This window comes from Echinops telfairi, unplaced genomic scaffold (assembly GCF_000313985.2).
Source record: "Echinops telfairi isolate 266 unplaced genomic scaffold, ASM31398v2 ScPeMD7_7469;HRSCAF=8507_1, whole genome shotgun sequence".
NCBI classification, from domain to species: Eukaryota; Metazoa; Chordata; class Mammalia; order Afrosoricida; family Tenrecidae; genus Echinops; species Echinops telfairi.
Window position 1 is genome coordinate 913639 of NW_022111373.1, and position 12835 is coordinate 926473.

The 12835-nt window shown below is 53.3% G+C and overlaps 2 protein-coding genes across 3 annotated transcripts in view; both read right to left on the reverse strand.

Moving 5' to 3' along the window:
• Positions 1 to 583: 583 nt before the first annotated feature.
• On the reverse strand, positions 584 to 6482 carry REEP2 (receptor accessory protein 2). 2 transcript variants are annotated; one of them, XM_004696643.3, is made up of 8 exons: positions 6400 to 6482; positions 4684 to 4756; positions 4315 to 4391; positions 3091 to 3211; positions 2817 to 2930; positions 2226 to 2376; positions 1999 to 2129; positions 584 to 1890 (listed from the first exon to the last, which is right to left on the reverse strand). In XM_004696643.3, the coding sequence occupies exons 1-8, from the start codon at positions 6429 to 6431 to the stop codon at positions 1822 to 1824; spliced, it is 768 nt and encodes a 255-aa protein (XP_004696700.1). In that variant the 5' UTR covers positions 6432 to 6482; the 3' UTR covers positions 584 to 1821. The 2 variants fall into 2 exon arrangements, with proteins under 2 accessions (XP_004696700.1, XP_045141042.1); XM_045285107.1 differs by lacking the exon at positions 6400 to 6482 and adding an exon at positions 5826 to 6043.
• A 1605-nt stretch (positions 6483 to 8087) lies between these two features.
• The window catches only part of KDM3B (lysine demethylase 3B), a 62965-nt gene continuing 58217 nt past the window's right edge, over positions 8088 to 12835 (reverse strand). Inside the window, exons 22-23 of the mRNA XM_045285027.1 lie at positions 11365 to 11499; positions 8088 to 9533 (exon numbers count right to left, since the gene is read on the reverse strand). Coding sequence (XP_045140962.1) covers positions 9453 to 9533; positions 11365 to 11499 — 216 coding nt within the window. The 3' untranslated portion in view covers positions 8088 to 9452. The remainder of the gene's footprint in view (positions 9534 to 11364; positions 11500 to 12835) is intronic.

The following is a 12835-nucleotide window of genomic DNA, read 5'->3' on the forward strand; positions in this document are numbered from 1 at the left end:
GGCGACCACAGCTCCCTGAGGGAGGAGGCAGACCCGTGCATGACAGTGACAACCTCCCTCTTGGCTTGCCCTCGGCCTGTGGCCAGCCCTGGGCTTGCTTCTTTGGCCCCAGCCCTTGGCCCCTTATCCTCCTTGCTGGCCCAACCTTTTTGATTGATGGAGCCAGTCTTCCACAGCCTGTCCCCCATCACACCCCTATCTTCCTCTCAGCTCTGGTTACACACAGCCACCCCCATGTCTTGGTTTTTCTAGGCATAGTGGCCACCAGGTCTGAATCCTGCCCTGCCTTCCCTAGGAGCCTTTTGGGGCTTTCCCCAGAATCTACACCTGGCTCTTTTGGTGGGTGCCATAAAACCCTTTGGGGGAGGAGGCCTTAGGGAAGGATGCTGAGGGCCAAGACCATCTTTAAGTCCTTGACCCCTCTTAGACCCCTGACTATGTTGAACCCTAAAACTATGTTTCAGACAGAATCAACTCGTCTGCTGAGTTCCTGTTCATTAGTCTGACCTAGAAAGACAGCTGGTCTTGTCTCTCACCTTTGGACTGCAAAGGGCAAGAACAAAGTACAGAGGCTCCCAAAAAATGAGGTGCCAGAGTTTGATTTATTGGCTCATCCAGTGTCAGAGGTCCATTGTTCACCTTTCTCCTACGGAACTGGCGGCCCTTGGCTTCGGAGTGTTTTCTTCACGTGTCCCTCCGGGCCCTGACTAAGAGCACGGCAGAAGCTGGGCAGGGTGTGGGGTGAACGCCGGGCCTGGTGGGTTCTGCTCAGAAAGGGCCCAGGCGGCTTGGCACAGGAAGATGGCTGGGGGGAAGGGGGAGGGGAACCTCCAGGGAAAAGGGAAGCTACCCACTCAGCAGGGGGCTGAGGCACAGGGCAGGGTGGGAATAAGTGGGCCCGGGCAGAGGAGGCGGCCAGAGGCCTCTGGGGGCTCCCTCTCGGTCCTGACATCTCTCCCCTACCCCAGTGGCCTGGTAAGATCTAACGAGGCAGAGGAGAGGGGACAGGTGGTCCCAGGGAATGAATGAGGAGAGAGCAAGGGGTCACATAGACCCATTGTAGAGCCCACTGAGACTCGGACTCTGGGAGGGGCAGCTGGGCTGACAAGGGGTCAGCTGGTTGTAGGGCCCATGATGGGAGAGGTGAAGGGTAGAGGCAAAGTCCTCCCCACCCCAGACCCAGACAGATAGACACACACACACCTGGGGCCCCCACCTCTTTTTTCTGGTGGGGACATTTGGCACACAGCCCCACCCCGTGCCCAGGGAGAGAGCCCCACTGCAGCTCCAGCCTGGTCACCTTGCTCATTTATGCACTCTGACAACGTCCACCCAGGTGGCTGCGGTGTGGTCCATTGGGCGCGGGGCCTGTGCCAGAGGCCAGGCCAGGCCTTCCGCGCTTACTCCTGGCTCTTTCAGTGCCTTGGTTCATCTGGGCTGTGGCCCCCTCCATGGGGAGAACCGGAGTTCAGAGAAGAGCATGGCCCTGGTCCTCAGCAAGGCACTGGGTGGGCGGGGGCAGGGCTGGGACAGGAGAATAACTGGGCAGGCTCCTGGGAGCCCTCGCCTCCTGGAGCAGAGTGGGTGGCTCAGGCTTGTCCCTAGTCCAGACTCACCCCGTGCCCCCCTCATCGTAGCGCCTCCCTCCTCTTCTCCAAGTCCATTCCAGAGGAGGGGTCAACGGGATGGCTCCTGAGGTGGCCATCTGAGGGGCCCTGGGGCCTGAGACATCTGGGCCACTGGCACAGAGGGAGAGCAGGGGCGGGGCTGAGGCAGAGGCTCCCTCCTTGCTGTGCAGCCTGCAGGGGGCGTGGGGGGGCCTCAGGCTGAGTCGACCCCACCAGAGGCCTTCTTCTTGGGCCTGGTCTTCAGCGTCTTGGAAGCTGGTGGCTGTGGGGAAGAGGGTGGGCGGAAGGGAAGACAACAGCATAGAGTCACCTTCTTCCATACTGCACCCACAACACCCCCTCCCCGCCCAGCTTTGGCCCAGGTGCTTACCTCCGCTTTGGGTATTTTTTTGATAGATTTGACCTTCTTAGGGGCCTTGTCCCCTGCGTCATCCTCAGAAGTCTCTGTCCGGGGGTCTGCCTGGTTCATGCTAGCCTTTAAACTCAAACCTGGGTCGTCTCCTGGTTGGGAGGAAACGGTGAACAGGGACCCGGGTGTCTCTCCCACCTGGCCACAGCCCCCCACACCCACTGGCCTCCCGAGGGCCCTGCCTGTACCCAAGTCCTCTATAGTGTCCAGGAGGCTGCCACCGGGGCCGGGTCGGAGGTGGCCATCATGTCCCTGCAGGGGCAGGGTATCTTCATCTCGGATCAGAGTCAGGTCCTGCATGCTGAAGCTTCGGAGTTTCTCTGACAGCACCCCCTGGCCCTAGGGTCACCACCACGCATACACCGGGAAGACGACAGGGGTGGGGGTGGGGAAGGGGCAGGGTGGAGAGAGAGGTCACCATGGTGCTGACGGCAGCCACCTTACCACGCATGCACGCACACATGCACGAGGGTTCAATGCCGCGCCCACACTGCCCCCGGGGGTCCAGTCCTACACAACAGCACTGAGAGCGGAGTGCCCTCCTCTCCTGTGTTCACAGATGAGGAATCTGGCTCAGAGAGTACAAGTGATTTGCATGAGGGCACACAGCTGGAGAATGGGTAGATAAGAGCCAGTCCTTGAACCCAGAGCTGTGAAAGTTCAAAGCTTCCACAGCCCCTGACGACCAGGAGATGGAAGGACATCTGGGGTGGGGGGGGTGGCATGAGGAATAGGGGACCGTCACTGAGGTGGGGGCCCTGATAACCTGGGTGTCTCACCTTGGCAGCAGCTGTGACTGCGGCATTGGCAGCCAGGTTCAGGCCCCTCTTGCCCACCCTCATCATGGTCTCGTAGCTCTTGTCACAGGCCTGTGTGATGTACTCGTCGATCTCCTGACGGTCCGTGAGAAGAAGCAAGAGGTGACGAGTGGGCCCTCTGGCAAGGCCCTGCCCAACCCTGGTCACATCCGAACAGCGGCACAGCAGGTTCACTTTGGGTTCCAGGCACCCCCAAGCGAGAACCAGGAAGGGAGCTGCAGGCGTGGGGGCAAACCTTCTCCTTGTTGGACAGCGTGGGGTGTACGAACTTGCGGTAGAGCACACTGGAGCCCTTGGTGTATGGAGACAGCAGCCATATCACGAAGGCGATCTTGAGCTCGAAGTAGAAGGGGAACCTGCGGGGTGGGGGTGAGGGGGTGGTGAACAGCAGAGGCAGGTGGCAAAGCACCGGGGCAAGGAGCCAGGTCTGCTGGCTCAGCATGACCCTGGGTAGCCTCTGCCTCCTTAGTGCTCCATGGTGCCCACTGCTGCCAAGGGCACTGGGGAGCTCAGATGAAACCCCACATGGAAAGGGGGGAGGAGACGCCCCAAGGAATTCCCATTGGCATCGGGATCCTTGCCTCTCCTTTGGAATTCCCACTCACACTACATGGCAACCTACCCCCTCCGTCCTGAAACTGCCACCAGCCAAGGTGAGCTCCATAATCTCCCAGGTCCCGTCTGTGCCTCATCTCCATGGCCTCCCTCTCCTGCTCGCCCTCCCCAGGAGGGGGTCAGCCAGCGGCTCCCTCTCACTCACGGCACGCCTCCCTTTGTAGGTCGGCTCTCCCTTCTCCACAGCTTTCCCTCCCACTAAGAACCCCCCCTCCCACCTCCCAGGCCTTCCACACCCTCACAAGGCCATCTTCCAAACCCTTCTTCTCTTGTGGTGGGAGGTTATCTACACTCCCTACCCTCCATTTCTAACCAGTGACTCTTCTACTCAGACCCTCTCCGGCCTCTGCTCACACTGATTTTTCTCACAGGCCAGCAGGCCCTCCGAAACTTCCCGTGCAAAGGCCTGATCTTTGTTCTTCCCTCTCAACTGACTTCCAGGGCCTGCACTTACTTGGCTTCCCTCCTCAGAGGCATCTGCCTGAGCGCCTGCTGTGCGCCAGCCAGAGTGCATGCCAAGGGGGAAGGGCCAGTCCCTGCCCTCCTCAGGCTCACACAGAGATAAGGGTACCAGGAGAAAAAGGCCTTGGAAGTGCAAGCAGCCAGTGCTTATGGGGGACTGGATCCCATCTCTATTTTACAGGTAGGGAAACTGAGGCACAGAGCGCCGTGGTGGCAGAAGCCGGGCTCCTGAGTCCCACTGTGGTGCTTGGGGCTGTGTCTGAGCTCATTCTGCTGGCTGGGACCCCAAGGGGTTGTGGAGGGGTGGGGGTGGCGTGCCACCCTGGGTCTCAATCTTCTGTTTGGCTGGCTGAGCCTGCAGGGCACAGCTGCCGGGCCTCACCAGGAGAGTATGATGTCGGTGAGGGTCTCAGCTGTGGTGAAGAAGGCAAAGACGATCCAGTACATCATCCATTTCACCTGCGGGGACAGAAGGCACTGCCCATCAGCCACTCCAGAGCTGGGGGAACACCCAGGGCCCTCCCTCTGGGTGCCAGGGGCATGGTGGGGAAGGGATGCCCAGGCCGGTCGCTTTGCCTGCAGATCACAATGGGCTGGGGAAAAGGAACACCACACGGGGCTGCCGCTGATCAAGGATCCGACAGTGGTCCCCGGCAGCACTGTTACAGTCTCCCATGCGTAATATGACCCCCCCTTCCTTCTTCCCCATACTAGGTGGGTTGGGTGGGAGGCCATGGGGTCAGGCACTCACATATTCCTTGACATTTTTCGTCTTCACGGCCTTGTAGGAAGAATAGGCAGGGTACAGGGTGCCAAAGATGAGCCTAGGGAGGCAGGCAGGGTTACTGGGCCCCTCTCCCTCCCAGCTCTGCACCAAGTCCCTGGGTAGGTGGGGGGAGGAGGGAGGGTCACATTGGCTGGAGAGGTGAATTTTGCTCAGGCGATGCCCAGTCAGCTGGAGTGGTGCCCCGACCCTCTCCCATTGCCCAGTTTTTCTCAACCCCATAGTGGGTCACCAAACATATCATGGGGAGTGGGTTTGTCATTGCTACAGGGATTCCTGCCAGCCTTCCTTCCCCAGACACCATGCCTATCTGTGCACATCTGCCCTCTGTCAGCTCTGCGGGGGAACTGCACACCCCCTAATAGGGCCTTGGGCCTGGCAGTCAGAGCCGCCAGTTCGCCCCTAGGAGCAAAGGGCACAGGGGCAGGAGGCCCTGGAAGGGGCAAGGAGGCTCATCCTCGCCCCCACCCCCCACCCCACTCCTCTGGTCAAGTTCCTGGGGATAGAGCTCAGCGGAGAGCTTCCCGGTGATCCCATTAAGAATCACAGGCAGAACAGCGGTGAGGAGGGAGAGACTGGCACTCTCAGGAGCCCACTGGGACCCCAGAGAAGCAGTCATCATTGGAAAGGTACTTGGCGGTGTGGGCGCTGACTTCCCCCAGGTGGGCTGAGGGCGAGGGATGTGTAGACCCGAGGACACAGCTATGTAACAGCACAAAATGGGGAGAAGGCAGCACTGAGCGGCTGCTGGGGGCTGAGAGGCAGGGTCCTGAGTCGGGTCATGGGTTTGTCCCAGGTTCCCGAGTTTCTGTCAGGCCCACCCCTTGTGTAGGTGCACCTGTTCCCTTATGGACCTGCCTGATCCAGACAGGTGACTTCTAAATTGGGCAGTGCAGATAGTGGTAGAAGCCTGAAGTACAAAGTTTGGGATTATGGGGCATGGTTTTCTCCCGTGGCCAGGCGGGGGAGGTGAAGGCGAATAGTTCCACGCTGTGACCATGCGCACCCTCCCCCCCAGGGGCTCCGTGCAATCGCTGGCTGCGTTGCACAGACTCCCTGCCACCTCCTCCACTTTGTCCTCCAAGCATCTCTGCAGGGAGATGTCCTACTTGGGAGGGGGGCGGCGGCGGGGAGGCCTTTAGGGCATGAGCTCCTCTCTTGGCAGTTGCGGTCCGGTACTTTGGGGAGGCAAGGCGAGTTGGCTATGGCTCTGAGCTGTGGAATGGGTCCATGGGTGTGACGAGGCCCTGCCTTGCTCCCCGCTTTTTAAATAGACTCTCTGCCCCCTGGAAGATAAGGGCCCGGGTCTGAGGGGCTCCAGAAGCCATCTCTGATAGGTGGGGGAGGGGACCGCCGGCCTCCCCTTATCAGGCCTTGCGGCCCAGCCCGGAGGTTGAGGTTGGGAGGGTGCAGGGTGGATCGCTGGGGAAATTGAAAAATAGAGGGGTGGGCAAGCTCCCTGAGAAAGTCAGGCCTGCCATGCTCCCCCAAGTCCCCTCCCTCCAGTCCTGGGTCCCACACCTCCAGGTCTCCGGGGATCCCTAATTAGGGATGACGTGCCTTTAGGTGGCTCGGTTGTATGAAGCCGCGAGGTGTTACATCCCAGGTTTTAATACCTGCCCACCCGGGGCCCCCAACGCCTCCCCTGTAACCGGCCGCGCCCCGCGCCGCCGCCACACTCACACCACCAGGCGGGAGATGATCCAGGACACCATGGCGCGGCCGGGCGGGGCGCGGGGCGGGACCCGGCCGGGCGGAGGATGCAGTGGCCCGAGGCCGGCGGCGGCGGCGGCGAAAGGAGCCGCAGTAGCAGCCGCAGCAGCTAGCCACCGCGGGGGCAGCGGAGCGCGGAGCCGCCGCTGTTAAAGGGGAGGTCCCTGCCGCAGCGGCGGCGGCTCTTCTTTAAGGGAAGGCCGCAGCGGAGAAGGCGGCCACTGCGCGCCCCCTGCACCTGCCGGGCATGCGCTTCAGACCCTCTGTGCTCTGCTTTCCACATTAATCGCTTCTGTTCTGAGATCCAAGCCTAAGGCCCAAGTCTTTGGAGCCCTTCCCAGCTGCAAGAGGTTATCAGCCCCAGACTACCTCCTGCCTTGCCCACACAGGGCTGGAAGACTTCACCACATACCGGGAGAAACAATAGCTAGATTGATTGAGTGCTGTGTGCCAGGTCTTGTGCTAGAGCTTTTCATCTCCGTGAATCCTGGAAGAGGTTTGAATTTTCGTTTGCCTATGGCCCCCAAACCACTACGTCATGCTAAAATAGGAACCCCAGACACTTTCCAACAGGCCACTTCCCGACAACCAACTAGCAAACCCTATTCCCCCTGCAGACTGCAAAGACAGCTCTTCAGGTCAAAGGCACAGCTGCACTCATCCACCTGGGCCCTTCGTGATGACTACCAGTCAGCCAGGCTGGAAGAGGGCCCCTCTCCATCTGCTTCCTAACCCTCACAGGGTACAGGCCCCAATGCTCCCAAAGGAGACACCCTACGTTGAGGCAGAGGGCAGAAAATTACGGAAGGATATGAGCCCAAGGCAAGGTTTCGTTTCACCCCTCCAGCAAGCACTGGCTGCCCTAATTCTGAACCATTTATAACCAGAATGTAGGCTCGCTGCTTTGGATTTTCACCAAAGCAACCAAGAACCCACCTCCCCTACTCCCCTTATGCCACACTGATCCCCATTTTTGTGTCCCATTTCAAAGCTTCTGCTTTATCTGTAACTGTAATCCTTCTAGTGGCCACGGTGTCAAGGCCCGCCCATCAGGCTGAAAGACCAGCGCAAAAAGTACAGGGCTCTGCATTTCCAAGAATACCTTCCTGTTGAAACTCAGTATCCTCTAACCACACAATGCTCTATTTCCACCCTGATAATTTTATTTCCAGGCTCAAATGTTTGCAAGACATTTCCAACAGGCTCCAGAGACACCGATAAATCTTGCTAGTCTGTACGCTTTCTTTTCCAAAAGGCCCTTTCTATCTGGAATGTGGTCTGTCCTCAGCCCTTAGGCCCATTTTAATGACTGCTCAATAAATAAATTAAAAAACTCGTTTGAGCATTCTCCTGACAACCCTGAAGTGGATCCAAAGTCCCATGTTCCTTATTTAGGCAATTAGGTCTACTTTGAAGAGCCCCACAGTCGACTGCCCAGTACCCTGCTCAGCCCAAACAGTATGGGCCTTTCCCCCAGGCGTGGCCCAAGAAGGCAGGGTCCAACCTTTCCCATCCCATACTCAGAGTACATCATACAGCAAAGACCTCTAATCTTCAAACTCATGTGGCCCCTTCCCCTAGGCCCAAGTTCATCAAAGCAAAGAGCTCTGAGTACTGATTACATGGGTTGACACAGCAAAAATTTAGTCAACTCCAAACAGGTTTGTTAGATTTTTAATAAGAACATGGAAATCCCAATCAGCCCTTCAACAAAATTAAAATACAGAAAGTGAAATTAAAAGTATTCTACAGTAAGTGACTTTTATTAAAAAAAAAAAGTGTAACTGTGAACATATAAACAAGTCTGCAGGGTACTACAGTACAGCTGGAGAGAAGACAGATACATTTCCTAATGTACCTGTGGGCCAATGAATTCCATCATTTTCAAATAAATTCGTAATAAAATTCCACTGAGTCAGAAAGTTTTGCTAAAAATATTTCTGGACAAGAAAAAAAAAAGGGGGGGAAGAAAACAAAACCTTGAAACAAAACAAAAAGCTCATGTTGGAAGTCAAACTTCCCTTCCCATTTGGAAATGAATGTTAAGTCCCCAGGGAACGCTGGTAGGTAATAGGTGAAAGTGGTTCCCAGAGTCACCAGTGTCCCGTTGTTGCTCAGACATGACACAGTACTTTCTCAGGCGACTGTTCCCTCGAGACAGGGCTGAGATGGGAGGGGAGAAACAAAAAGAATCCTAAAAAGCCAATTCTTTTAAGTTTTGCTTTGGCTGATTTTGTGCTATAATGGGCATCTGATTTCTAAAAATCATAGTTCTTTTGAAGAATTTTATTGAAAGGAAGACTAAATGTAATGTGCCTTTCCTTATAATCCAGGAAAACAACTGTGGTATTTCAAAAATTCTAAAAATATCTACTTTCATGAAATAGTAACTATTTCACTACAAACCTATTTTTCACTAAATACACACGTTTCCTAATCCTGGAGCCTCCTGGGAAAAGCAGTGGGTTCTCCCGGGGTCCTGCAAGACTCCAGTGTTCACGGGAGAGCGAGGGGAATGGCTTCACCGTGTCCTGGGATGGGTTGAGTCCGAGGTCACGTGCAGACACGGGCAGGCTTCCAGCAGGCATATTTTAGAAATTACCCCTTACTTGTAGCGGTTACGTAATCCCCCACCTGCAAACACATTCCCACCTAAACCAGGCACCAGAGAAAAAGAAAAGAATGATGTGCCCATATTTCTGGTTTCCACAGATCTGAAATCATGAGAATGCGCAGGAAAGCCCAGCGGGGTATTTGGGCAATTTGGAATCCCAAAAAGGCCACTGGATGGGGATGTGGCACCCTCGGCTTGAAGTTTGAAACTGCGTGTGTGAGCAGAGCAACTTTCCTGTGTCAACCTTCAATGCTGAGGCAGCGTAGAAAAGAGTGGCTGGAGAGCTTGTAATACTGACCACACTGGCTCCGAGGGAAAGGCCTCTGCTCCAGCAGAGAACCCTGCCGTTCCCTGTATGTGTTGTGAGTGAGAGACCTGCTTCACAGGAGAGTTTGGGAGTCCGCCATGCCTAAGACCTTGCCAATTTGGATTCATGAGCCTTGAGGGTGCCAACAGCATCTTTCACTGCATGGTAAATGATGTTCTTCACCTGGAGAGAGCAATCAGCAGAGTCAGTTCACATCAGCTCCAAGCAGCGTGCTGCAAATGCAAATACGTGCCCAACACGGACTGTACCAGAGGAGATGCCAACAAAAATGGTCTACTCCCAAACCAGTCCCCAAGGCGATTTACACGTTACACGGAACACAAGGTCTATAACCTGAAAGGGTCTGAGACCAGGGGAAAGCATCTGATATCACCTATGCGATTACTATGTGTTGCGCACTGTTGCTACGGTCTTCATCTGAGTTCTCACTGAATTCTGACCATACTCCTATGAGGTAAATTCTATGATCACACCTATTTTATAGAGGAATAACTGAGGAAGCTCAGGTTCCACAGTCAAGAACCCTGCCCAAGGTCCTAGAACTATTATGAATGCTCCGAGGCATTCTATGAGGTCTATTATGAGAATGATAAACAACATGTGTGAGGTATAAAAAAAGTATTAAATCATGGGATCCTTCTTTGCGTGTGCGCATGTGTATATATCGCCCCCCCACTACTAATTTTTCTAAAAGGAACATTACTTGTGAACGTATGATCAAAGTTATTAAAACAAAGTGAACAGGTTAAAGATAGCTAACAAGGTCCAACATCAAGATTGTGATTATTTCTGGAAGGCAAAATGAGGAAGTGGAATGGGGGATGGGACGTGGGTGCTTTGGTCCCAGCATGATGCTTCATTCCCCAAACAGTGAGGGGCACAAAGTTCCACCTAGGCTGTGCTGTTGATTTCTGGGCATTAATTCAGTATTTACCACGTGTCAAGACATTATACAAGGGCAAGCAGTGAATAAACAGTAAAATCTTATAAATGGGTAGAAACAAACAAGTAAAATAGTATGCCAGATAGTAAAAAATAGTATTGGGGAGAGGCGCAATGAGAGGAGTGTGGCGGAGCAGAGCTTGATGCTGTTATCCTAATTAGGGCGGGTGGTCAGTAAAGCTCTTTGAGATAAAGTGACTTGTTACAAGTAGAGTCCTGAAGGAAGTGGGGTCTGAAATAGATAAGCCTGAATATTTGTATTATATCTAGAATGTCAAGGTTATTATGCTTTATTAACACCTTTAAGGGTGGAACAGTTTCATACTTTTAGAAAAAGTATTAAACTGCTAAACAGATCAGACTCAGGTGGAAGGTGACTGACTCACCAGAAACTCGGAAAAGCCTCCCCTACCCAGATCAGATCCAGCGCACGCCTGAGCCACAGGCATGAAACAGGGAAAGAGGCCACTCTGCTCAAGGCTGGTTGAGTGCTGACTCAGATTGCCAAATTGCTGCCTGGGGAATCTTACTTCTTGATTCTTTGTCTTTTTAATGCAAGAAAGCACCTAACTCCATGAAGGGTGAAATTTTGCCCTTAAAGATGGAGCTCATTTCAGAAGCAGAGGAAAGAAGCATAATCTAATGATCCAGCTCGGATCTTAGATCCTGAGGGGCAGACAGGATTGCAGTCACGAGGAGGACTCTAAAGAACTGAATCTGCACAGCCATCTGCTTTGGGACAGACATTTCTTGGAAACTTGCTTACAACATACCACTTCAGTGCTTTTCCCAGCTAACTAGAAAACCAGTTTAGTCAGTTAAGAACACTAAAAACGCTCTGAAAGCAAAACAAAACAAAAACAACTTAAGTGGACTGCTTAAACCCTCTGCGAAGGAGGATTCTTTACATCTCTGCGACATGGCATCTCTTAGTTATTTCTCCTTCCCTGTGGAAGCAAGTTCCTGGAGCTCCCCCTTAGCACTGAGAGCAGACCTGCTGTACAGCTGAGTATGCAATGCGCAGAGTGGAGGAAGGAGGAGAGCTACTCACCTGCAGTTTATCCTCATGGTTTGTATGAGTGTTGGAGAGATGCCTGAACTCCTGGGTCAGGCGGAAACAGTGCTTTACATGTTCTGGAGATACAAAATCTTCTGCTACTTTTATGCAACTGTACAGATTGTGAACCTGGGGCCGGGTGGGGAGGGGAGGAGGGAGAATACCAGGTGTTAGAGATTCGATAACATACAAAAAAATGTCCCCGATATAGTTAAAAAACAAAACACACACACACACACACACACACACACACACTCTTACATACTTTTGGAATACTATTATTCTATTTTTATAAGAATAACAAAAAAAGAAAAATGTAAAGCAGAATACTTATACATACTCGAGTATAAGCCGAGTTTTCCAGCACATTTTAAATGCAGTTTTTGTGGTAAAATTAGGTGCCTTGGTGGATATTCGGGTCGGCTTATATTCGAGTATATATGATATATAAATTTTTAAAGTTAGTAGGTCCACAGGAAAGGGTCTGGATAACTAGCAGACCTAACAGAAGGCTCTCTTTGGGAACAGAACTAGACTGGGAAGACAAGAGAAGTAGATGGGAAAAGGAGTGGAAAAGGTAGCGGGGTGGACTTTTCCTTAAAAGTTTTTATGATGCTCCCAGAAGAATTTACTTCAAAGGATGGCATTGAATCTACAGCTCCCGGAGAGGAATATATCTAATCGGAGCACATGGGAGCACATGAAGGGGGAGGAGGAGAGAGCGGAGCACATGCTGGCCCACTAGCCCTTGAGGACGATGTTCCCGATTAGAGCAGCCAGTCCACAGAGAGGACCCATATGGCCGGCCCCACTATGAGACATGATGTCCCTCACTGACCCACAGCCCCACAGGGGGCAACACCGGAGACACAGTGTGGGAATTGCTCACAATCTGATCCCACCACACCAAGGCAAAACACTAAGGGGGTGCAACAAAACAGAAATGGAATGGAGGGGTGAGGTCCCCAGGGAACGCTAAAGGAGGACTTTGGGGCCAGGGCGTGGTGCCCCAACAGACTGGACTGGAAAACAATCCTAAAGGCCAACAGTCCTTGAACTAACTACAAGCTTTTCTTTCTTTTTTTGATTTTCTTTGTTATGTTTTGTTTTGTTTTGTTGTCATTGGCTTGTTGTTGTTTTGTTGATTGTTGCTTGGTTTTGCTCTGTCTTGCTTTTGTGCATGTTATTATCTCCACAGGTCTGTCTAAAGAAGATAGGCTGGATGAACAATCTGGAGGAGAAAACAACTGGACCGACAGTTCCAGGGGGACATGGGAGAGGGTGAGGTGGGGGGAAAGGTACTAGTAGTAACAAACCCAGGGACAAGGGAACAACAAGTGATCCAAATCGGTGGTGAGGAGGCCTGGTAGGGCGTAATCAAGGGTAATGTAATGAAGAGGAATTACTGAAATCCAAATGAAGGCTGAGCATGATAGTGGGACAAGAGGAAAGTCAAAGGAAATAG

Bases quoted from the DNA above. Each gene is read 5' to 3' on its own strand.
- REEP2 (XM_004696643.3), bottom strand. From the start codon at position 6,431: ATGGTGTCCTGGATCATCTCCCGCCTGGTGGT. The intron at 4,757-6,399 runs GTGAGTGTGGCG...CTGCCTCCCTAG, and splicing joins ATCATCTCCCGCCTGGTGGT to GCTCATCTTTGGCACCCTGT. The intron at 1,891-1,998 runs GTAAGCACCTGG...TCTTCCCCACAG, and splicing joins AAAAAATACCCAAAGCGGAG to CCACCAGCTTCCAAGACGCT.